Raw genomic sequence first — 24,481 nt, 5'->3', positions numbered from 1 at the left:
GGAGGCAGCAATGTCCCCAAAGCTGTTTCCAGCCCCTAAGCTTTGTCCCTTGCTTTTCCAACAGTGGATTTGCCCAAAGTGACGGAATTCACCGTGCAGGAGGCTGCGGATTCCAGCGTTTTGTTATCCTGGGATGCCGTTCCTGGAGCATCCCTGTATTTACTGACGTGGGGATTGTCCTCCGGTAACGTTTGATGCGGGAAGGAAACCCCGATCCATCTCCTGAATTCCTCCGGATCCTGTTTAGTAGGAGAATCCTGGGGGTTTCCATGGGTTCCTTCATCTCAGCTTCTCCAATTGGCTGAAATAGAGGGAAAAATGAGAGCTGGAGGAGGCTCACAAAATGTCTCATTTGGTCCATTGCAAAATCCTTGGGGGAAGAAAAAAAGGAAAGCTGGGAATAGCTTAGGAAAAAGGAAATTTTGCTTTATCTGTGTCCCTTCCTGTCCATCAAATCCACTAAAAAAAGGTGGATTTTTGTCATCCATAAAACCTCATTTTTATCTGTTTCAAATCTCTGCTCTACTGTGAAGGGCTTTTAAAAATTCTTTTATCATTCCTCACTATTCCTTTTCCCAGTTGATTTGGCTTTTCAGGATTTGCCCTTTTAAACCACCGACTCCGTGATTTTTTCCTGGATTGGACTAAAATCCTCTTTGAATTTGGAGCTTCCTGTCTCTGTGGCTTCAACCACAAACTTTTTTCTAGGGTCAGTTCCTGTCCAAAGTCAAAGAAACCAAATCCAACAGATTTCCCTGTGCTCCCTGAAGTGCTTTTGGAGCTACCAGGAGCTTTAATTTATTTATTTATTTTAATTCCAAGGATATTTCAGGATTGGCATCTCCATATTTGTAGGTCTTGTCACTCAGGATGAACCATCCCGTGACAGCAGCATTTTTTGGGGGATAAATATTATGGAAAAGTGATATGGGAAGGGAACCTTTGGATCTCTGGGGTGATTTTAATGATCTAAAGCAACTGTTCCCCTTCCTGTGCTGTGCTGTTCAAATATTGATCCGGAAGGACTCAGAAATCCCTGATTTCAGAGTTGTCTGGGAATCAGGAATGGATAATCCCATGTCTGACAGTCCCTACGTGCCCTCCCTCCATCGATCCAGCTGGGATGTGTTCATAAATATTGATTTCACATCACCAGCAGATGAATCCTGACCCCACTTCTCCATAGGGTAACATTTATGCTCCTGAGTGAATAATTCCAATTTTTCCTGGTTAATTATCCCAACTGCCAACACTGGTGTATAGAAGCAATTAAAATTTTGGTCCTTATTTTTCGTCTTGATTAATTTCCCTTCACACAACTTGTTTTTTTCCCTAAATGAACATTACTTTATGACACATTTTCTTGTTCCTTTTTAAGCTCATTTAATGCCCTTTTCCATGCTGATGCCATCCAGCCTGTCCCATAAATAAAACTGGATCCCTTTCTATTCCACTTGAGATCATTCCACCTGTGGATCAGACAAAATAAACCAATTATGGCTATTTTGACTCAGGGAGGGAAGCACAAGAGTTTAAGTCAAATTTCAAGAGGGATTTTACTATTTTTTTTAAAGGAGGAAAACCTCCCTTCCAAATATTTTTGTAGAGAGTCAAGAACAGCAAACTGGTTCTGCTCTTTGGAGATCTTTTCCAGCCTTAATTCTATGAGTTGATGATAGTGGAGCAGATTATTTGCACTGATTTTATTTCTTGCCATACAAACTGAGCTTTTGGGGTGATTTTTTTAAACTAAAATGTTATTTCAGGATAAAAAAGGTACGAATTTCATTTTGAGCAAGGTCAAATTCATCATTTATTATTTCTAAAGTAAAGCACTTAGGAAATGTCAATCATTATTTTGACTTCTTTTTCTATCATTATTTTAAATCAAAACTATGAATTGTGTGCAACCAAGTTTCTCAGTCAAGTCTGGTTTTATTTTTCATCAAACTTTCCATTTATTCCCAGAAAAGAATCTTATTTCTATCCATCAGAACCACTGGATAGAAACTGGTCTCTCAGCCTTGAGCACCACTTACACCAAATTTCCCAAATTTTTGCATAAATTCCAAATTTTCAATGCACGAAGTTAACCTAATTTCATCTGGTTTAGGACCTGACCATTACAGTTTGTAAATTATTTGCTTTTGCCTCTTCTCCAAATCCTGGGAATCATCCCCAGATTCCTGTTTGCCAACAGTGATTCCACTGAAATGGGAATGACTCTGTGTTTTTCTGGCTCCCAGTCATGTTCCTCCGGTTTTCCACAGCTCCCACCCTTTCCCGGGAATTGTTACCAGCAGCTTCCCAATCCTATCGAGTGACAGGGCTGAGCTCCAAGGAAATGTATTTGTTTTCCATAAAACCAATGTTTGGAGACTCAGAGGGACAGGAGACGACACTCCTTGGACAAACAGGTATGAAAGATGGAGTCCTGGATTTTCCAGGGAAAACTGCTCTTGCTGGAAAGGCTAAAAGAGGTTTAAAATTCACCTTTTTTGTTTGGGTCCTGCAGCAGGAGCTCCCAGGGAGCCACCAACTGCTCCAGTGACTCCTGCACCGTTGGATACGAGGGAATCTCCATCCAGATCTCCCAGCAGTGTGGGGACCACTCCTCTCCCAGTGCCCACCAGTACAAAGCTCCCAGAGCCCCCAGTATGGACCAGCACGGTGTTGGCACCGCTGACAACCCTGCCTGGGCCAAGTGAGTGGGTGATGGTGATGATGATGATGATGATGATGATGTAGAAATAGTCAAAGCTTCCAGAGGCCAAGATCTTCTCTGATCCCAGGAGCCAAAACCGGTCTTAATTCCCTGAATAACAGGAGTGGACAATGTCAGGGAAGGCCCAAAGCCCATAAATGCAGTGAAGGCCTCAGGTGCTGCTGCTCACCCAAAAATTGGCATCACAAGAGGTTTGGGGTTTGTTCTGTTGCTCTGAACACACAAAACCCCAGGATTCTCCTTTTGGACCCCTCAGGTTACGAAATTCCTCTCTTCCCTCTGCAGTTTGTGGGAAGCTCAAGGCAGACGTTGGGTTCCTGGTGGATGAATCCTCGAGTATTGGCCACAGCAACTTCAATAAAGTGAAGGATTTCCTCTTCCGGATCGTTTCCTATTTCCCCAAGATTGGGCCTGAAGGGACACAGGCAAGATTTTCTCATTCCGTTTCCTGAAGTTTTTTTCCTTCCTTTTTCTCCTTCTACTCAGCCCTGCCTGGAGCAGAGTCTGCTCACCCAGGAGTTGTGGAGCAGAAAGGCCAGGGAAAGACCTGTGTGGAGCAAAAAAGACAGGAATTAGTCTTCTCAATGTCAGCTTTCCCATTTGGATAGATTTCCATTTCTTGGTTATTTTTTGAAGATTGAGTCATCAGGAAAAAAGCAAATTCCACATCTGAAATGCTGTCTAGGTTAGCCCAGAGATCTGTTGGGTGCACATTCCCCTCTCAGATTCTGTTTCTGACCCCATCCAGAGGGGGAATGATTGGAAATTTAGACTGGGAATGGTTGGAAATCCAGAATGGGAACAGTTGGGAATCCAGACAGACAACAGTTAGAAATCCAGAGTGGAGAATGTTGGGAAATCCAGAGTGGGGAATTGTTTGGAATCCAGAGTGGGGATGGTTGGGAAATCCAGAGTGGGGATGGTTGGGAAATCCAGAGTGGGGAATTGTTGGGAAACCAGAGTGGGGATGGTTGGGAAATCCAGAATGAGGACAGATGGGAATCCAGAGTGGGGACGGTTGGAAATCTAGAGGGAGAATGGTTGGAAATCTAGAGGGAGAATGGTTGGGAATCCAGAGTGGGGACAGTTGGGAATCCAGGTGTGGATCCAAGTGGGAATTGCAGGATGTCCCAGCAGCAGCTCCCTCCTCCAACAAACAGAGAACCAAAGCCCCAGGTGATGATGGGAATCATCTGCAGGGCAAATGAAGCCTGAAGGATTTAATGACAGCAAAGCCAGTGGGAAGACTCAGTTCCTCATTTATTTGGGGTCATTTATTTAATTTAAATTAGGAAGGGAGAGTTACAGAGCTTAGTTTAAGTTGAGCAGGAAATGGGAATTTCTTGGACTCTGCTTGGAGGTTTTAGGTGAATGATGACATTACCCTGGGTCAACAAATAACTCTGGGAACATAAAAAAATTGATTTAGGTGAGTATCTGACTCCCTTTTCCCAGAGAATTCAACCTCTTCCCATTCCTGGTGCACCACACTCTGACTCGAGGCAGTCTGTCCCGATTCCTGTGGATTTGGGGATTTTACTCCCTGTTTTTGGCAGGTTGCTGTTGCTCAGTACAGCGAGGAGCCCAGGGCAGCTTTTCACTTCAACCAACACCGCGACCGCAACGGAGCTCTCAGAGCCATCAAAGGGCTGAGCTACACCGGAGGCAACACCAAAACAGGTCTGGGAAGGGACTTGGACACCTGGGATGATCCTTCTGGCCCAGGACAGAACCTGGAAGCCAAGGAGAACATTTCTCTCAGTGGTTTGGAGCCATTTCCTTGGTGGGAACATTGTGCTTAAAGCTGTTTTAAATTTGAGAACGGATTAAATTTGATTTTCAAGAGTGTTTTTTTCAACCACTTGGTGCTTTATCCATGTCCTGTTTTTTCCCCTGGGTTTTCCTCATTCTTTTATGATTTTGCCTGCACTTGAGGGAGGTTTTTGCACCCTAAACATGAGGATGACTAATGTGAAGCATTCTTGCATCCCTGAAATCCAGATATTTTGTCCCATTTAAAAAGCTCAGAGAGGGACAACATTTCCCATGTGCTCATTCCCAGCTGGACATTGGGAATACCTGGTTCCCTGGAGGAACACAACCAGGAAGAGTAAATTAAAGATAGTTAATTTTAATTTAATTGTTTCTCCCAGCTGGTTGGAACCTGGTGCCAGTAACTCCAAGATTTGGTCCCCCTATGGACCATTCAGGAATTGGACTCGATGATCCTTGTGGATCCTTTCCAACTTGGAACATTCTGTACTTTTGTGATTTTTTCCAATGAATTCTTCATATTTGAGGCACCCAAATCCCCCATCCTGCCTCAGTGGTATTGGACAAGAGCACAAAAAAACCAGGAAAAGTCAAAATACAGGAATTTTCATGGGGTTGCTTAGGGAAAGAAGGCATGGAATTGGTCAGGCTGGAAATTCCTGGCTAACCTTGCCTCTAATCCTTCTTTTTATGGAGTTTGTGTCAATAAAGACATTTTACTCCATGTAGGAATCTTTACATGGTGTTTTGGAGCTTCTTGACTATTTCAAACTGTGGGAGATTTCTTTGTGAAACTTTCTTGGTCTTTCCAAAGGCATTTGGAAATGGGAATTCTGTGGATTTTATTCCAGAAGTGTAAGAAACGTGCTTCAATTTTCTGAATATTTTGGCTCCCCCTTTCCAAAACTATCTGCTGATACCACCAGAATCATTCCAGCCAAGCTGATTTCCTGCTGTCATCCTCGAAAAGACATTGTCCCATACCTAGGGCTTTCCACTTTTGAGGAATTCCCTTCATCCTCCACCATGGAAGGAGATCCAGAGTCCAAACTTGTAGAATTAATCCAGACTCCCACCCTGTCTCTTCTCCCTGTCTGCTCAGGCCATGCCATATCCTACGTGCTAAAGGAATTATTCCAGCCCTCCAGAGGGATGAGACCAGCCTTTCCTCACATCCTGGTGCTCGTGACTGATGGACAATCCCAGGATGACGTGGTGTCCCCAGCCAGAGCAGCCCATGCTCTGGGTAGGAGTTCCCGGTTGTGTTTCCCTCAGTTCTCCATGAATTTCCAGAGGGTTGAGGTTAACCTGTTGTGTTTCCCTCAGTTCTCCATGAATTTCCAGAGGGTTGAGGTTAACCTGTTGTGTTTCCCTCAGTTCTCCATGAATTTCCAGAGGGTTGAGGTTGCCCAGTTGGGTTTCCCTTGGTTCTCTGTGAATTTCCAGGGGTTTGAAGTTGCCCAGTTTGTTTCCCTCGGTTATCCATGAATTTCCAGGAGTTTCAGGCTGCCCCATTTTGTTTCCATGGTTCTCCATGAATTTCCAGGGATTTGAGGTTGCCAGGTTGCCCTGTTGGGTTTCCCTTGGTTCTCCATGAATTTCCAGAGGGTTGAGGTTGCCCTGTTGGGTTTCCCTTGGTTCTCCATGAATTTCCAGAGGGTTGAGGTTGCCCAGTCGGGTTTCCCTTGGTTCTCCATGAATTTCCAGAGGGTTGAGGTTGCCCTGTTGGGTTTCCCTTGGCTCTCCATGAATTTCTAGGGGTTTAAGGGTGGTGCACTGTGTGAGGAGTCACTTTGAGGGCACTGTTGGTTCCTTCCCTCCTTTATCCTTTCTCTTTTCTCTCCCCACCTTGTCTTGGTTTGCTGTAACTCAAACCCAGCTCCAGGTGACTTCTCTGTGGGTTCTACCTGATCCTTTTTACCAGGTAGGGGTTTGGAAACTCCGATCCCAAGAATTAGGAGTGATGGAATCCATGTCATTCCAGGGCTCCGTGTCATTGCTGTGGGGGTGTCAGGAGCTGACCCCGTGGAGCTCCACAGGATCTTGCTGCAGCAGAACCCCCAGAACGTTTTCTATGTCAGCACCTTCGATGACTTCCCCCAGATCCTCCAAGAGCTGATAGAAACCATTTGTTCTGATCCTCAGCTTCCAGGAACCCAAATCCCACTGGGAAAGGTGAGTTCCTACTCCTGGGAGTAAATCCAGTTTGGAGTGGGTCAGACGCAAGGAAAATCTTGCCTGAGGGATGTTTCAGAGCAGAGTCAGAGTGGATTTAGGACACTGTGTCCCATCCTGACCTCACTGTCCAGCCCTAAAGAAACTTTGGAAATGCAGGCAGTGGAGCTGGGGAAGCCAGGATTGAGCTGGGAATGTTTTGGTGGATAAAGCCACTACAGAACACTTAGATATATCTAAAAAATTCACATTATAAATTCAGAGGAATATACTTTAAATGCCTGAGAATTCTTCTGAATGGTCAACTTTGCTTTTCCCTCTTTTTTTTTTTTGCCTAAGCCAAGAAATGTTTTAGTCTGTGTTTTCCTGGTCACTCCAGTTTATTTGCCATCCTTTGGAGGATATTAATTCCCTGATAATTTTTTTTCTCTTTTCCACTGAAGATCTCCAGGGGCTCAGCAGCTCACAGGGGTTATGACCCCCACACCATGAAGGGAGAGAAAGGGGAGCGGGTGAGTCACGGAATATTCTCAGTTGGAAGGGACCCACATGGATCAAGTCCAGCTCTTAAGGGAACGGCCCCACAGCATGATTCACTTGGATAATTAATATCACGGAATCTTGGAATGGTTTGGGTTGGAAGGGACATGAAAGATCATCCAGTTCCAACCTCGACACCTTCCATTATCCCAGGTTACTCTGTCCAGCCATGGCCTTGGATACTTCCAGGGGTGGGACAGCCACAGCTTCTGTGGGAATTCCATTCCAGGGCCTCCCCACCCTCCCAGCCAGGAATTCCTTCCCAATAACCCATCCATCCCTGCCCTCTAGCAGTAAATACAACCAAATTGTGACCAAGGAAGAGTTCAAACAAAGAATCACTCTCAGATATTTTCTGTCGATGTTTTGCTCTTCCTGCTTCATGCTGGCTTTGAAAATCCAGGAAAAGGGACCTGCTTTGGGATTTGGGAATGCCCTCAAGTGTTAGGGTGCTGCATGAAGCTGTTTGGGTTTGCAGGTCTGAGGTCATCCCCCCCACGCTGTTCTTTTCCATGTTTTTAGGGTCACCCTGGGAAGGACGGCATTCCTGGGCTGCCGGGCAGGCCGGGCCGGCCGGGTCCTCCAGGTCCCCCTGGAATCATGGTATGGCTTGGTTCTAACAAACATTTCCAAAGGGCTATTCCAGAGAAAAGTGACTAGTATCCCCCTGTCCTGTTTTGCAGGGGCTCCCTGGCAGCCAAGGTGACATTGTGAGTATTTGGAATCCCAGGGTGGTTTGGGTTGGAAGGAACCTTAAAACTCATCCCATTCCATGGGCTGGGACACCTCCCACTATCCCAGGGTGCTCCAAGCCCCATCCAGCCTGGCCTTGGACACTTCCAGGGATCAGCACCCATGGTCTTGAGGGCGTTTTTCTGTTTAGTACTGCAGAATTTATTTTTAATTCCAGGGATCTCCAGGCTATCCAGGACCCACGGGGCCAAAAGGAGACAGAGTGAGTTCCATTCCTGGATTTCACTGGGAAAAATTAATTTCTTTGTTGTGATCTCTCTTTTCCAAACATTTTCACCGGAATCGTTGGCAAATGTGCATTTTTAAGCTGTGTCTACCTAATCCTACACTTCCAGACTTCATCTTGGGGAGTTTCCCTCAGAAATTTTATGTCTTTATGGAGAAAAGTGCTCAATCCTAATCCCAAGTTCTGGGCACAATTAATTAGTTAATTAATTAATTAAAAGTTAGTAATTAGTTAATTAATTGCAGGAGAAGGTGGGGTCATTCTGCCTTTTTGAGTTTCCGTTATTAACAAACCTGGTTTAATCCATTTAGGACACTAAAACATTTCAATATTTACGGGCGGCAGATCCCAGGAGGAGCTTCCTGCCCTTCTCCCACTCTCCATTCCTCCTCTTTCCTTGCATGCCTCTGAGCTGTCTGTGCAGATGAAGATTGGGAATGGATCCTGCTGAAAGCAAACCTCCATTTTTCCCTTGGGATTAATTTTTTTCCATGCCAGCAAGCAAAACTCAGGTCATGGCCATGTGGTTTTGGGTACCAGGTGCTTTGGGTTGATGGAATTGCCCCTAAATCACCCAGTCTGCTCCTGGATCTCCCAAGGTGCCTTTATCCACAGGGAGAGCCAGGCTATGTCCTGGGAGGAGTGGAGGTGATTCCTGGCCAGAATGGGCAGCCTGGCCCCCCTGTGAGTATCAAACCCCAGGTGTGGGGGAGCCTTCAGCTTCCCAATGGCTGGGGGAGATCCCAAATCCCTCCCTGTCCCGCTTTTCCTTGTTGCAGGGACAGAAGGGGCAGCCAGGGGTTCCTGGGGTTCCAGGACCCCCAGGTTCTCCAGGGCCACCAGGAATCTCCATCAAGGTGAGTTTGCAGCACAATTCTGGGATGTGCCATTGATGCCTTGTGAAGGCTGAGCTGGAGCAGAGGCTGGGCAGAGCTAAAGAACAAAGCAGGGATTCATTAAAAGGATCTCCTCATGGATCCACCTTGGGCAGCACCAGAGCCCGGCCAGGGCTGCACCCAAGGTGAACCCAAATGGTCCCAAAATGCACGAGAGCTCCCGGGGGCTCTCACTGGGATCAGCTCTGCTCCATTGGCACGTTGGAGTTCATTGTCCCATTCCAGCTTTAGCCCATGCAGTCCCATCCTGCTTGTTTTTCTCTCCTCAGCCCACGTTGTTTGTGCTCCTGGGCCTGAGGTTTGGATCATTTGTCCTTGGTGCCCAAATGGAGCAGGAATTGTTTTGTCTCCCTGCTCTGTGCAGAGAGCTCACCATCCCATAATATAAAGCTCAGACCTACACACTAAAGCAGCACAGACTCTGAAAAATATAAAAGCCAAACCTGAGGCATGACCACAGGAAAAGGAGACCCAACACCGAATATTGCAGGTGGAGGTGTCTGGAGACCTCTCCGAAATCTCTGCCTTCCAGTGGGAGTGGGAATTGTGCTCTCTTGGATTGTCAGGCTGCAGGATTTCTTTGTTAGGATGAAGTTTGGTGAGGAGCCCCTAAATGCCCATCCCATGGGAATTCTCCTTGTCCTTTCTGTTTCAGGGTGAACCGGGGGATGCAGGAATCAGGGTGAGTACCTGAGGTCAGCTTTCCCTTTGGGATGGAAAGCCTTTTTTCCATAATTATTTCCAAGCTGCCCAGGAAGTTCTGGCTTCCCAAAATTCCATAGAGATCCATGAAGGGATCATGGAGTGAGACTTTCCTGTGCTTCATGCAGGGTCCCCGTGGGAGGAGTGGCCTCAAAGGTGACAGAGGAGACACGGGAGAGCCGGTGAGTGGTCCCAGGAAGTCAGGGAAAAACTGGGGCAGATCCAGAGGAGGGAAAAATGTGGATCAAGAGTGTGGCACAACAAATGGCCCAAACTGGCAGCAGATCCAAAACAAGGGAAGGGGTGGTTCTTCCCAGAAATCATCCCACAAGGAGGTTTGGGGTGTGGGAAGTTTGAGTTCAAGGGGAGATACGAGAAGAAGTCTATGGTGGATTAGTGAGAATACAAGAGACCAGGATTGGTTTGGGAATTCCCTGTGCTACAAATGGCTCAATCTGAAGGATAACATTCCTGTGCTATTTTCCATCCTTCCTGGATCTGTTTTTGGTTGTTTTTGCCATAATGGAGAGCCATATCCCATAAATCAGCCCTTTCCATGGGTGTGGATTCACCATTCCAGACCAACGTGGGCTGCCAGCCTCTGTCTCCCATTGTTTCCCCTTCCTGAGTAAAGCCATAGATTCATTATTTGTGAGGGAAAAGGAAATTTGGGAATATGCAGACAGCTCTGCAATTCCTCAGTTTTAAAGGAACTGCTTAGATGGACAGATCAGGATAAATATTTCTCTGCAGAATTAAAAATAAACCTTTCCGGTTTGGAGAAAAAAAAATATATTTGATGATGTTCCTTCCTTTCCAGGGAAAACCTGGTTTGCCAGGCCCTGTGGGGCTCCATGGGGCTCCTGGACTGCCTGGACCACAGGGAGAAAAGGTTGGATATTTCCTGAATCCCTCAGCCCTGAGGGAAAATGACAGGAATAGCAGGGTAGACCTGTGGGAAGGCATTTTGGGATGTCCCAACATTGCTGGAATTCATTGGCTCTGCTCAGAGCCAAACATTTCCAGAGGAAATCTCTCCCCTCCCGTTTTGCTAAGAAATACTCTGGAGCAGAAATCTGGGAAGGAATGGGTGCTCTGGGATCAGCATTCCTGAGTGTTCTGTGCTTTCCTTGCAGGGAATGGCAGGAATTGGCATTCCTGGCAGTGCTGGCATGAAGGGGGAAGAAGGAGAGCAGGTGGGTTGGGAATCTTGCAGTGAGATTTGCATTAAAATCCTCTCAGAGTGTTCAGTGTCTCCAGAGTCTCCTCCAGTATTTAGGTTTTCCTCAGAATCCCGTGGTTCCTCATGGAAAGGGTGAGTGAAGGGAAGATTTGGGGTTTAAAATCTGAGCTTTCACTCTTTCCTCTGTTGTTTTCAGGGAATGATGGGACCTCCAGGAGCACCAGGACCAAAGGTGGGTGCTGAAATCCTGAACCCGAGCTCCCAGGCCTGGAATTCAGGTTCCATGGAAATTTTCTGCCCCTAACCAGCATCATAAGGAATCATCATCATAATTCCTGTGGGAATCATTGGACCATGGAATGGTTTGGGTTGGAAGTGACCTTCCAAGGCCACCTGCTCCAAACCCTCTGGACTGAGCAGGGACACCTTCAACCACACCAGCCTGACCTGGAGCCTTCCAGGCTCAAAAGCAAAGAAAGGGAATAATTCTCCACTGCCTGGACTCTGGAATTCCTTGCTGCCAAGGAGAGACCTGGAATGGCAGCAAGGTGGAATATTTTAAATAATAAATGGCACTTTTGTGGCCATGGGGACTCCAGAGTCCCAGGCTGGAAGAGCTGTCCTGTAGTTAATTGAAAATTGGGTAGAAGAGCTCCATCCTGCCCTCCCTCCCTCTGGACGGCAGAAGGAGCCAAAAATGTTGGATTTGTTTTCATTCTGGTGGAAATTCCCTTCTGATTTCTTCCAGGGAATTCCAGGACCTCCAGGGCAGAAGGGAGACCAAGTGAGTAGAGCAGTAAGAGAACATGTGACCAGCTCAGGTGGAATTATCCTGATTTTTCCCAGCTTGTTCCCTGTGGGATCCAGCAGGGATATCCTTGAGCTCAGTTCTCCCCACTCCTTGGCTCTTGTGCTTCTGAGATGACTTTTAGACATTTTAAAGGAATAAATGGTGGGAAAGGGATGAGAAAAAAGTTTTCCCTGCCTCACATTTCATTCCATTGGCCACCATTCCTTCCTTTTGCCTTGCAGGGAAATCCAGGATTTCCAGGTGCTCCAGCCTTGGAGGTAACTTGGAGTGGTTTAGAGCCCTTCTTGTCCTTCAGCTGTGCAGCTTCGATCCCAAAATGCCAGAATTCCAAGAGCTGTGTCCCACAGAACCATGGAAAGAACACCCAGACCTTTTCCCTGACACCCCAGCCAAATTTATCTCTTCTCCCTTGCTCCACTTCCTTTATTCCCAATATTTCCATTGTCTCCTCAAAGGAGCTTCACTGCTCTCCAAGAAACATTTGGATAAAAATTCCCACCACTGAATCCATGTGCTCGAGGCTTGTCCCTGCTCAAGCTCCTCATCCACAGGGATGAGCCCTGCTGGACACCCACAGGTCTCCATGTCCCTCCAAATTCCAGCTTTAAGGAGAAACCTCGGTGGTGGCCACCTCTGTGGGCCGTAAGATTTCTTATCCCATAATAATTCTTACCTCATAACAATTTTTATCCTATAACATTCCTTGCTTTGGAAAAGGTGCCATGAAAAGGAGATTTTTAAAAGAAATTAGGTCAAATTTTTTAAACAGAGGATTTCTGTGATTTCTTCTTCTCCTCAGATTTTGGGACCTCCAGGCAAGAAAGGTGTCAGGGTAAGACTGACATTTAATTATTGAATTAATTGATTGGCACTGCTTTGAAAAGGCAAGATCTATTCCTAGAAAAGCGGAGGTTGTTCCATGTTTCCTGAATTCCATCTCCCTTGTGATTGACAGGAGCTTGGCAAAGTCTTATCCCGGGGATATTTCTCTTGCTTTTATTCACGTTTTGTACCTGGTATTCCCATTCTAGCCTTAATCCAGGGGAAAATTTGTGATTTCAGAAGGGAGACATCACTCAAGTGCAGATCCAGCCCAATCCCAATCCCAGAAGACACTTCCAGCCAAGGGAGGCTAAAATCAGGGATGGAAGAGGCGGGAAGGGATTCCTGGAGGTCTCCAATCCCCTCTCCTGCTCACAGTAGAGCCCATTCCAAAGCTGGCTTAGGTCTCCTGTGCTGAGAATTCCCATGGATGGAGAATTCTCACATTGTTTAGGCCCCTGATCCAGAGTTTGGCCTCATGGAGAGAAAACTGAATTTCCCAAACCAAGGAGCTCTCTGGGACAGAGCTGTTCCCTGGCTGAATTGTCCATATTTTCCAGCTGCTATAGAGAATTCCAGTCACATTCTTGGTGGCTTTGAGGTGGAACGTGACCTGGAATATTTTAAATTGAATTTTTAAACTTTTTTTTTTTTTCCCAGACATTGCCATCCTGCCAAGAACCTTCTCTCTGTGAGAAGGATTTACTGCAGGACTGATTCCACATGGTTTTTCCATGGCAATTCCCTTCAGTGCTTCAGACCTCCCTCATTCCATAGACACAATGAATTTTTACTTTTTTGCTGGGATTTGATGTTGGAATCACCTCCTTTTATTGGTCCTATTGCCCAGACTGTTTAACATTGGCTGGCAAAAATCTCTGTTTTCTTTTAGGCTGAGCTTAAGTGGTGTCCTAGGAATTTTGCTGTGGCCTTGTGGCCTGGAATATCTGATTTTTTAATTATTATTATTTGTGATGTTTCACTGACAACCTGCAGAGAAATGACAGGTGTTCATTTTATTCGCTTTAAACCAGTAAAAATTTGTTTATGGTGCTATGTAGTGTGGCAACAACTGTGATGAATTTTGGACAGCAGAAGGCAGGTGCCATGGAAAAAATTCCTTATAAATCCAGGGTGGATGGATGGGTGGATTTGGCAAAGGATTTTTTTCCAGGGTGCATTAGAAGTGCAAAATGCTGCCCTAAGGAGTTGCAGGAACAGGGCTTGGCTTCCTGCAGGATATTCCTGGTTTCAGGTGTGTCTTTTATTCCCAGGGAGATCCCGGACCAGCTGGCCCACAAGGAGACAAAGGAATCCCAGGAGAAAAAGGGGAGAAGGTGATGACCTTGCATTTCCTTTATGGAAAAAAGGGGTTTTTTTGTGGGTTTTTTTGGGGCTTTTTTTTTTTTTTTTTTTTTTTTTTTGGTGGCCACCAAGGAAATCTGAAATTCCTCCCCAAGTCATCCATCCAACCAGGAATCCAGGGATATGTAGAAATCCAATGCTCCTGGAAAGGAAATCAGGGAGGGAATAAATGCTCAGCTCCTTGGTTATCCATGGGGATGGAAGTACCTTGGATCTGCAATGGCTTTTCCTGCTCTGAGGAGATTTCTCCAGAGCTTGGAAAAGCTGCCTTAGCAAGACCCTGTATCCCTTTGTTTTTTCAGGGAAGTCCAGGATTTGGAATTCCCGGCCAGCCTGGGCTAAAGGGAGACATTGGTGACAGGGTGAGTGGGACAATGGGGTGGGTGTGGAATGGGAAGGGCCCAGGGGACGAACCAGGAGGTTTAGGGACAAAATCTCTCCGTCACCTCCATGGATTTGTTGGCCCTGAGGAGATGAGCACTGGGGAGGTGACAAGGAACCAGGCGCTGGTGACCCTCTGGAGGTCTGGGGTGACAGGGTCATGAGCTCTGTCCTCAGGTCAGGTGCAAAGGTGGGATCCCCCAAAATGTGGAGAATTCCTTGTGACTGGATGAAAACACAGATGGTCAGTGCTCAACTGGTGACTCTATGGACAGAATCCAAGGAAGTCCCATTTCCAATTATTTCCCCTCCTGAAAGTCACCTTGATCTTCATCTTCCTGACTTTTGTGTCTAGGAAGGTCTTGGTGGCTCCCATATGACACCACTGATGTCCAGGAAGGGTTGGGTTAATCCTTGCTGTTCTTTTCTCCAGGGACATCACAGTCCCGTTCATTTCAATCCAGCAAAAATTGGCAAATCCCAATATTATGGATGAGTATCTTTGGAAAAGGAGTGAGAAGCTCAAAATATTGATGGTTTCAAAGTGGGGGAGACAGGAGACACCTCTGAACAGGGTGCACTTAGCACAGCCCCTCATGGGACATTCCCTGTTTTCCCTTGGCACAGCCCCTCATGGGACATCCCCTGTTTTCCCTTGGCACAGCCCCTCATGGGACATCCCCTGTTTTCCCTTGGCACAGCCCCTTGGGGGACATCCCCTGTTTTCCCTTGGCACAGCCCCTCAGGGGACATTCCCTGTTTTCCCTTCTCTGATTTTAACTGGAATTATCTTACCTGTGTCATTCCTTCTGTGTTTCTGCAGGGAAATGTGGGATTGTCTGGGAAGCCAGGTCAGAAGGTGAGTCCATGGAAAGCTTTGGTCCTTGTGAGGGTGGGGAGGCCCTGGCACACAATTCCCAGAGCAGCTGGGGCTGCCCCTGGATCCCTGGAAGTGTCCAAGGCCAGGTTGGACATTGGGGGCTTGGAGCACCCTGAGATAGTGGAAGGTGTCCCTGCTCATGGATGGGGGTGGAACCAAGTGGTCTTACAGGTTCCTTCCAACATCTTTGATCAGGCCTTAAAAGATTCCTGCTAATCCTCACCTGCAGGATTTTTCCCAGGAAAAGTTCAAAACCAATCGAGAAATTTCTAGAAAAGATCCCACCTGTGGCATTTGTTCAGTGAGTGTCTCGCTGTGGGCATTCCTCAAACAGGGATCCCCCCAGACATGGCTGGGGGAGGGTTTGGGTTTGGGAATTGTTCCATAGATCAGTGAATGGAGTATTTAGGCCGGATCAGCTTCCAGGGCATGGACACGTGGGGTGTCACAAAGTGGGAAGCAGCCAAGCCAGGAGGTGTTCACGGGATTTGTTAATGAGGTTACAAAGCGGAGGCAAGGAAAGGTGTTTGGGTTGGGAGAAGGCCTGGAGACGTGGTGTCACAAATTTCCCAGATTTCATGGAATATTCTGAGTTGGGAGAGACCCACAAGGATCATCCAATCCAGCTCTTAAGGAAATGGGATCAAATCCACGACCTTGTGGGACAAACATCAAACAGAGCAGATGAGGACCCATCCATGAGAGCTCAGCTGATTTAAATGGGAATAAAAATTAAAACGCGGAATGGGAACTGATCCTGTGTCCAAGATTGGATCCATCTCGAGTCTCTGCTAAACTGAGCTGCTCCTGGAGGTGGAGAACCTCAACAGATTCTGTCCTGAGTGAATTCCAGGGCTGACTGTAGAGTCTGAATAGATGAGGTTAGAGCTGGATGATTTCCAGGCCGGTAATGCTACAAAAATAATAATACTATGATTAAATAAACTGAAATACTATAAACCTATATTACTAAATAAATACTAATACTACAAAACCTACAATCCCAGCCCTTCCTAGCACAGGGTAAGTGCTCTGAGCCCAAACTTCACCCAGGATTGTGGAAGCAACTCCACGACCATGGATGTGCTGCTGGAATCTGCCCCTCCATGTCTGAAGTGGGAGGGCTCTGGAATGCAGGACAGGAATGTGACAAGTCTTGTTTCCTTCAGGGGGAGAAAGGTGAACCAGGATTCCCTGGAAAACCAGGAGAGGCCGGGCTGAGAGGAAAAGATGTGAGTAAAAGCAGGATCCAGGGGGATGGAGCTGCTGATCCTTTGGCACCAAACAACAACCCCAGCTCTGCCCTGAAATGACAAACAAGGGACAACTTTTCTTCCTTGTTATTCAACATCAATGCCCAGAGCAGCTGTGGCTGCCCCTGGATCCCTGGAATGTCCAAGGCCAGGTTGGACATTGGGGCTGGAGTAGCCTGGGACAGTGGGAGGTGTCCCTGCTATGGCAGGGGTGGCACTGGATGGGATTTAAGGTCCCTTCCCACCCAAACCATTCTGGGATTGTTTGATCAGGATTTTTGTCACTGAGTCTCATCTGCTTGATGATGATTTAGCTCGAGGTGCAGCCACACCAGCCCTGAGGGGTCACTTCTGGTTCTGAGCCTCAGATGATCTCAACTTGGAAAGGATCCATAAAAATCATGGAGCCCAGCTCCCTGATCCCCACAGAACTGCCCAAATATTTCCCTCTTATAGCCAAACAAGGTGGGTCCTCACAAAAACATCAGAACAGGCTTCTAGAAATTTCTTGTGACCCCAGCAAAGAGCTTTCCTCAGCTCTGAGGGCTGGGTTGGTCTCTGGAAATGGAATAGGAGCCCTATTAAGAGTTCCCTCTTGGGATCAAATGAGGTGGCCCCTCACAGAAAACAAGATGGGCCCTCACAGAAAACAAGATGGGCCCTCACAGAAAACAAGATGGGGCCTCACAAAAAACAAGATGGGGCCTCAAAAAACAAGGTGACCCCTCACAAAAGAAGATGTCCCCTCACAAAAACAAGATGGCCTCTCACAGAAACATCCTGACTGGCTTCTGGAAAAATGGATTTTTATACACTGAGCTTGATGTCACATGATGTGGAATATCTCTGTGAATAATTTGGAATATCCCTGTGGTCAGTTTGGAATATCTCTGTGGTCAGTTTGGGTCACCTGTCCTGGCTCTGTCTCCTCCCAGCCTCCCAACTTTGCTCCTGGAAAACCTCTCCTGACCTCAGTCAGTGAAGAGCTTTCTGCAGCGCCAAGGGTTGGGTTGATCCCTGGATGCTGAGTGGAATAGGATCACCCAGGGAAATCTTGGGGAAAAAAGGAAGCAGCTGCATTCCAACAGCCCTGACTTCGGAGCCGTGATTCCAGAACAAGAGCTCTGAATTTGAGTAGGAAATGATGGTAAAAAACTTGGGAAAACCCAGCACCTTTGCATTGTGGGGAGAGCCTTGGAGGAAAGGCTCCTCTGGGACCAAGGTGCTCCCACCCCTTCCCAAGGTGCCAGGAAAACTGCAGCTGGAAAATGAAACCCTTGGATTTGTCCTGAAGTTGATCCCTGCTCGTTTTATTTGTCCTTAAATGAGAATCCTCTTCACCTTTCTTTTATCTTGGATTTCACATTCCAAAAGGCTGGAACGGAAAAGCCAAAAAAGAGCTAGACTGGTTTTTTGGGGGTTTTTGGGGGGATTTTTTTGTTTGTTTGTTTGTTTTTTGGTTTTTGGTGGCTGTTGTTTTTTTTTTTTTTTTTTTTTTTTTTTTCTGGGAGATGCTGAAAACAGAGTTCCATGAATGGAATCCCAGAATATCCTAAGCTGGAAGGGACCCACCAGGATCATCCAGTCCAACCCCTGGCCCTGCATAGGACACTCCAACAATCCCACCCTGTCCCCAAGGCCATTATCCAAACATTCCTGGAGCTCAGAACAGTGGGATTTGGTGGCAACCACCTCATCCTATTCCTGAATTTAAATATTCCAGTCAGCCACACCTTGTGCCCCTTTTTCCTCATTTATGGGAATGCTGTAAAACACCATCCCTAATTTAAGGCATCCCAGATATCCCAAAACCTGCCTCTATCCCAGTTTTCCAAGCGTTAAGCAGGGCTAAAGAGATTTTACGTCCATTAGAGCCCCTGGAATGTTTGATGGACTTGGTTCTCTCGCTTTAAACCATTTCCTCGAGGTTTAAGTGCAATAAAATCCCTGTCACTTGATGGAAAAACTTTTGGAAAGCTGCTCCTCTCTTTTAGGGAGAAGCTGGAGTCCCTGGAGAGCCAGGAGTGAGAGGAATCAGGGTAATAATTCCATTTTTCTCACTATTATTATAATTTCCTGCCCTGGTGAGTGGTGGGACTGCTCTGTTTCCCTTCTCCACCCCAATGGGAGCCCTCACTTGGAAATATCCACTTCCAAATATTCCTTTCCTGTGGGAAAAATTATATTTTCCTTGCTATTTTCCTTTTCTGAGCTGCTGCTCGGGCTCTGTTTGGGATTTTTTTCTCTCAATCTCTTCTTGCAGGGTCCTCCTGGAATCCCAGGACGACCTGGAGAGCAAGGAATGAAAGGAGATCCAGGAGAACCTGGAAAGGATGTAAGGAAACCCTGAAGGAGCAGCTGGAAGAGGGTGGATTTTGGGAAACCTTCTATTTATTCCAAGCATTATAAGTAAATAATATTTATTTCTTCAGATTGGGGTTGGATGGATCCAACATGATTAGATGCAGCAGAGATGGATTCACTCCATCGTTTTTTTCATCCCCGTGGGGAAAAAAATCAGGGAAAATATTGCCAAGTTTCTCATGACTTTACCTAAATCCTATTCAGGAGATTCCCAAAAATATCAAAGCAGCTCCTCCCCCACTCCCACCCTTTTCCCTTGGGGCATTTCAACAAGAATTGAGAGTTTAAATTTGTAATTTAGTTATTTAATTTACTTTATTATTTAATTTACTTCATTCAATTTATTCTATCAAGTTATTTAGCTTATTCTATTTAATTATTAATTTATTTTAATTTTTAAAAATAATTTTATTTATTTTTAATTTTATTAAGAATAATGCTGTTTATTTTGTGGGGACAGGGAAGGACACGAGGCAGAGCAGCCACAGCAGCAATTCCCAAGAAATTTTGCTGTGCTGGGAGGAAAAACTCATTCCCAGAGGTCCAAAGGGTGTCTTTGGATCGATCCTTTGCAGCCATTCCTGCCAAATTCCAGATTTGCCTGCAGGACTCGTGTCCTGAGTCACAGGAGAAGTGGGATTGGGAGAAAAGCTGCAGGAAATATCCCCATGGATCCAAAACAGATCCAATCCCAGGCTTTCCCAAAGAAATGGTGTTGCTTCCTCAGCCAAGATGTGGTGGCAGGGAAATAAAAGCAAAATTTGGGTTGCACAAGAGGTAATTCCATTATTCCAGGTGGGATAGCAAAGGAAAAGCCAGGAAAAGCAGGAAAACTCCCAGGATCATGAGCCCTTCCGGTGGCCAAGCTTCAAGTGAAGAGCAGAATTGCTCCAAATTTAACCTAAAAACGGGAATTAGGGAGACACAAGAAAGGGTTGGTTGGTCCCTCTGGAAAAGGTGGCGGTTGTCTGGGATCAGCACCCAGGAAATGGGAATTTTAGAGGGGAACTAATGCATTCCTGCTGGTTTTCAGGGAGATCCTGGGAAGGACGGCCTGAGAGGAGAAAGAGGCCCCCCAGGCCCAAAGGTAGGTCCTGAGTCCAGGTTTTTGTGGTGGTGCCACCACCTTGGGCAGGTCAGATGGGAGGAAAACCCAGCTCAGGTCTCCTCTGACCCCACAAAAGTTTGGGATTTCAAAGCAGAGCTCCCGGGATGGGCTCAGGAACTCGTGGTCACGCCAGGGCCGTGGTCCCTCATCTCCACAGAGCTTCTTTAGGAGAAGAATGTCCCTTCAGGAGTCAAACGGGATAAATTTCTGGAATGTTCACAGATTGTTCCTTCCTTTCTTCCTCCTGCAAGTTGAAGAGCACATGGAAAGGGGTGGAAGGAGGAATGGCTTCGGATCCCACACATCCAAGATCTTTAGAGGTGGGAACAGCTCCTTCCTTAATGGAGAGGAAACGCTGCAGGAAGCGGCACCAGTGGGGACAGGGAGATTTCCTGGTTGCCACAAGATCCAGACCTTTGGAAAAGCAAAGATGTATCCAGGGAAGGGGCATCCCAAATTCTCCCTGGCATACCTTGGCTGGAGAGGCCATCGGAGCCTTCCTGGTGCCCTTCATTCCACCGGAATCTGTCGATGCAGAACCCGGATTTCAGTGAAATGAAGCCCCTCAGAGAGGCAGGTCAGCCCCACCTCAGCAGATGTTCCTCACCCCAGGAGCCTCCAGGCTGGACCTTCCAACCCCTGCGGCTCATCCGTGATTTCATCCTTGCTGGACCCAAGGTCTCTCACCTGGAGATGGAATTCCATCACTGTGACCTTCTGTGGGAGCCCATCCTGCTGGAGACGTTGGACCCAGCCATGTGTGGGACCTGCAGCACCATGGCCACCTCCAGAAGGGACCACCAACCACAGGAACACCTTGGCCATGGCCCTCCTTGGTGTCCTCTGCACTGATGGCACTGGTGGCACCGAGGGACCTCAACAATCTTTCCTTTCCCACATGTTTGTGGACAAGAGGAGGAGAAGGGGATGGAGCAAAGCTGTGGCCCAAACCTCGCTTGAATGCTGCTCATGGACCAGGCTTTCCCTACAAAATCCAGCTGTGCCTGTGTCCAGCGGTGGAGGGAAGGAGCAGGGTGGGATTCAAACCCCTAAATGGGATTTATCCGGGATTATGGAGTGGGCTGGTGGCAGATGAAGGGCCAGATATGGGATTACTTCCCTTCCTCCTCTTGCTCCTCATGGAAATGATGGAATTAATGAGCTGATCTCGTTTATTCCAAGGGAGAACCTGGCCCACCAGGAAGAGGAGTGGAAATGAAGGTAAATAAATCAAAGACCAAGTAAATGTTGGAAGCACCTCCCTCTCTGTCTGGGTTGGGATGGCAAAGGGGACCCAACGTATGTCCCCTTGGCCATCAGCCACCTCCAGGAGAAACTTCCTGGACAGCAAAGCGGGAGAAATTGGGCATTTTCTTTCCTCTTGCAGGACCTGGAGAGGCTTTTTGAAGCATACGGGATCAAGGTAGGAGATCCTTTGTCCTTCCTCCTGACCAGGGGTTTTAATTTGGCTTTTCCATCTCTTCCCTCTGGAATCCTGGAGGTGACATTTGCTCCCCCAGCAATCCCAGGAAGGTTCATTCCATTTCCTTTTCCAGGATGTATTTAAATATTTCTGGGACGGATTTTTTGCTGCCATTTTATGGGGTGGGTGGTGGCTTTGAGGCCCCTGTGACAGTGACACGTGGACCTTAAAGCCCCTCTAATTCCAACCTCAACACCTTCCACCACCCCAGATTGCTCCAAACCCCATCCAACCTGGCCTGGGACACTTCCAAGGATAGGGCAGTCACAGCTTCTCTGGGAATTCTGTTCCAGCTCCTCCCCACTCTCCCAGCCAAAAATTCCTTCCCAATATCCAACCTAAATCCTCATTCAGTTTAAAACCCTTCCCTCTTGTCATATCCCCATATTCCCATGGAAAAAGGGAATTTTTCCCCACTCTCCCTCTTCTTTAATTCCCCTTAAAGTCCTGAAAGGCCACAAATATGGGGTTTTTACTTGGGATGGGGACAGACCCCACAAAAGCTCCACGGATCAGCTCCTTGATCCCAAACTTGTATTTAAACCATCCCTCGGCTGTGAGCCCCCGGGAATCCGTCATTCCTTGTTTTGAGCTGGCTGCTCTTGGATTGTCACGTGTTGGGGACAGGAGGGTGGCACTGGGCTGCCTTACTGGTGTGCACTGGTTCCAGCTGGCACTGCTGAGGGACCTCTCCGACGCGATCCTGCGGGATGGGCTGGACGGGCTCCTGTGGCACCGGGGTGGCTCCAGGTTGAGCAAAACTTCCATGGAAAACCAGGCAGCCATGCCTGTCACCGTGAGTCACATCACCTGCCAGGGGTGACAGACCTCCAGGGAATGAGGGAGATGGGAATGAGCCACCAAAGCCATGAAGGTCACCTCTGTTATCAAGCAGGTCATGGTGGCTTGGGAGAGGCTGTGGCTGGCACCGGGATCTGGGATCTTTGGGGTAAAGGGATACAAAACACTCATTTTTTAATGGGAATGAAGGAATCAGTCAAGCTTTGCTGTCCATAGGAGACATTCCCAAAGTCAAAGTGTCCTTGTGCCCTCTGGGAGTTTTTGGAGTGGTGGGTGTGGGGCTGGAAGCACCAAAAGGGGTCATGAGTGGGGTCTCGACAGCAAAAGGGATCCCAGGGAGGGAGGAGTATTCCTTGGAAGGAAAGTTTGGATGTGGCCAGCAAGGAATTGCTGCCCACTCGCCCCATCCTGGCTCAGAAATGTCACCACGTGGGACAGAGTGTGCTGGAAGGTTGGGAAAGGTTGGAATGAAGCCCCCAGGATCCAGCTCCTCACGGGTGTGGATCCTGGGAGCTCATGGCTGTCACTGTCACACCAATCCCTTGTTTTGGTGTGGCAGGATCCGCTGGTGTCCAACACGTCCCACGGTGTCCCGGCCAGCACCGAGGTGACAGGAGGAGGACAGAGCCTGGAGCTGGAGGCTCCAGTGGTGCCACTGTCTGGAGGATTCCCTGAGGTGAAAATAAACAGCAGGAAAGACAAAATTGGGGTTTTTACTGTGTCCAGTTCTGGGCTCTTCCAATCATGAAAGACATGGAGAGTGTCCAGGGAAGGGAATGGAGCTGGGAAGGGGCTGGAGCCCCAGCAGAGGCTGAGGGAGCTGGGAAGGGGCTCAGCCTGGAGCAAAGGAGGCTCAGGGGGGACCTTGTGGCTCTGCACGAGTCCCTGACAGGAGGGGACAGCCGGGGGGGTCGGGCTGTGCTCCAGGGAACAGGGACAGGAGGAGAGGGAACGGCCTCAGGCTGGGTCAGGGGCGGTGAGGTTGGACACCAGCAGGAATTTCCCCATGAAAGGGGGTCAGGCCTTGGCAGGGGCTGCCCAGAGAGCTTTGGAGCCCCCATCCCTGGAGCTGGCCAAGGAGTTCCTGGATGTGGCACTCAGAGCTCTGGGCTGGGGACAAGGTGGGGATCAGGCACAGGTTGAACTCCACGGTCCTGGAATTCTTTTCTGTCCTGGGATTCTGTGGAGTGCTTCCTGCCCTGGCAGGGATGGATCCAGACCTGTTGTCAGGATGGATTGGGATTGTCCATGCTGGGACTGCCAGAGCTCCAGGAGCATTTGGACAGCACTCCCAGGGATTGTTGGGATGTCCTGGGACTGGATGATCCCTGTGGGTCACTTCCCAGTCAGGACATTCCATGATCCTGTGACTCCAGAACCTTCATTTGGAGTAACCAGACAAATTCCAGCCACCTGCATCCTGGTTAACAGCTGCTATTTATGGGAATTAGAAATTTATCCACAATTTTAAGGCTCCTCTCCATGCTGGGCTTCCTGTAGGAGGCATCTCCTGGGGTTTTATCTCCTTCTGTGGCTGGATCAGGATCATCCAATTCCTCAGAGACTTGGACAAGGTGGGACAGGACATTCCCCCTCAGCCCCAGGCTCCTCTTGTGTCCTCAGAAAAATCTTCCCAGATTTTTCCGAGCTGGATTAGGACATTTTAGGGGCTTGAGGGGGAGGTTTGCACCAAGAGACACAACCCTGGAGCCAGCAAAAGTTGGGTTTTGGGATACAGAGACCCCAAAACTGTCCTGTTAAGCTTTGAGAGCCCAACCCAAACCGGAAAAAAGGATTTGGGACCATCAGAGCGTCCCTCACTCCCTCAGGGAGGATTCTCTCAGGGAAGTCTTCCTTTTCCATTGATGCTAATTGGATGGGTGCAAAGGAGTTAAAATTTCTAGAGCCTGACTGGACAGATCAGTGGAATTTTGAGTTTTGCCCCTATTTCATTGCAATGGAAAATTAAATTAGAGAAAGGATAAGGATTTCTCCATGGACCAGTGTCAGGGCTTGGGAAAGGCTCCTGCTGTCCATTTTTTCCATTTTTTCCCAGTAATTAATGCAATTTTGTTGGTGTTTATCCATCCCTCTCTGCAGAGTTCGGCTGTGCCCCCACCACATCCAGGAGATCTGCAGGAAAACCATTCCCTGGATCTCCTCCAGCCCTTGGAGGAGAGGCTGGAAGGACAAGCCCAGCAGGACACCAGCCAGGTACGTTTTCCCAAGGATTTCAGACC

At 47.7% G+C, this 24,481-nt stretch overlaps 1 protein-coding gene across 1 annotated transcript in view; it reads left to right on the top strand.

Annotated features, from left to right (window-relative positions):
- LOC137473586 (collagen alpha-1(VII) chain-like) overlaps positions 1-24,481 on the top strand; it is an 87,043-nt gene that overhangs the window by 26,033 nt on the left and 36,529 nt on the right. The window contains exons 19-51 of the mRNA XM_068189367.1: positions 65-184; positions 2,271-2,417; positions 2,516-2,704; positions 3,011-3,150; positions 4,282-4,405; positions 5,601-5,744; positions 6,483-6,673; positions 7,117-7,185; positions 7,736-7,816; positions 7,897-7,923; positions 8,124-8,168; positions 8,808-8,876; positions 8,972-9,049; positions 9,744-9,770; positions 9,919-9,972; positions 10,611-10,682; positions 10,927-10,986; positions 11,170-11,205; positions 11,722-11,757; positions 12,006-12,041; positions 12,584-12,616; positions 13,881-13,943; positions 14,274-14,333; positions 15,176-15,211; positions 16,402-16,464; positions 18,480-18,524; positions 18,749-18,820; positions 19,883-19,936; positions 21,140-21,178; positions 21,345-21,380; positions 22,111-22,236; positions 22,801-22,917; positions 24,342-24,455. Coding sequence (XP_068045468.1) covers positions 65-184; positions 2,271-2,417; positions 2,516-2,704; positions 3,011-3,150; positions 4,282-4,405; positions 5,601-5,744; positions 6,483-6,673; positions 7,117-7,185; positions 7,736-7,816; positions 7,897-7,923; positions 8,124-8,168; positions 8,808-8,876; positions 8,972-9,049; positions 9,744-9,770; positions 9,919-9,972; positions 10,611-10,682; positions 10,927-10,986; positions 11,170-11,205; positions 11,722-11,757; positions 12,006-12,041; positions 12,584-12,616; positions 13,881-13,943; positions 14,274-14,333; positions 15,176-15,211; positions 16,402-16,464; positions 18,480-18,524; positions 18,749-18,820; positions 19,883-19,936; positions 21,140-21,178; positions 21,345-21,380; positions 22,111-22,236; positions 22,801-22,917; positions 24,342-24,455 — 2,603 coding nt within the window. The remainder of the gene's footprint in view (positions 1-64; positions 185-2,270; positions 2,418-2,515; positions 2,705-3,010; positions 3,151-4,281; positions 4,406-5,600; positions 5,745-6,482; positions 6,674-7,116; positions 7,186-7,735; positions 7,817-7,896; positions 7,924-8,123; positions 8,169-8,807; positions 8,877-8,971; positions 9,050-9,743; positions 9,771-9,918; positions 9,973-10,610; positions 10,683-10,926; positions 10,987-11,169; positions 11,206-11,721; positions 11,758-12,005; positions 12,042-12,583; positions 12,617-13,880; positions 13,944-14,273; positions 14,334-15,175; positions 15,212-16,401; positions 16,465-18,479; positions 18,525-18,748; positions 18,821-19,882; positions 19,937-21,139; positions 21,179-21,344; positions 21,381-22,110; positions 22,237-22,800; positions 22,918-24,341; positions 24,456-24,481) is intronic.

Source organism: Anomalospiza imberbis, chromosome 5 (assembly GCF_031753505.1).
Source record: "Anomalospiza imberbis isolate Cuckoo-Finch-1a 21T00152 chromosome 5, ASM3175350v1, whole genome shotgun sequence".
NCBI lineage: Eukaryota > Metazoa > Chordata > Aves > Passeriformes > Viduidae > Anomalospiza > Anomalospiza imberbis.
Note: the sequence above shows the minus strand (reverse complement) of the source record. Positions and strands in the feature narration are given on the sequence as shown.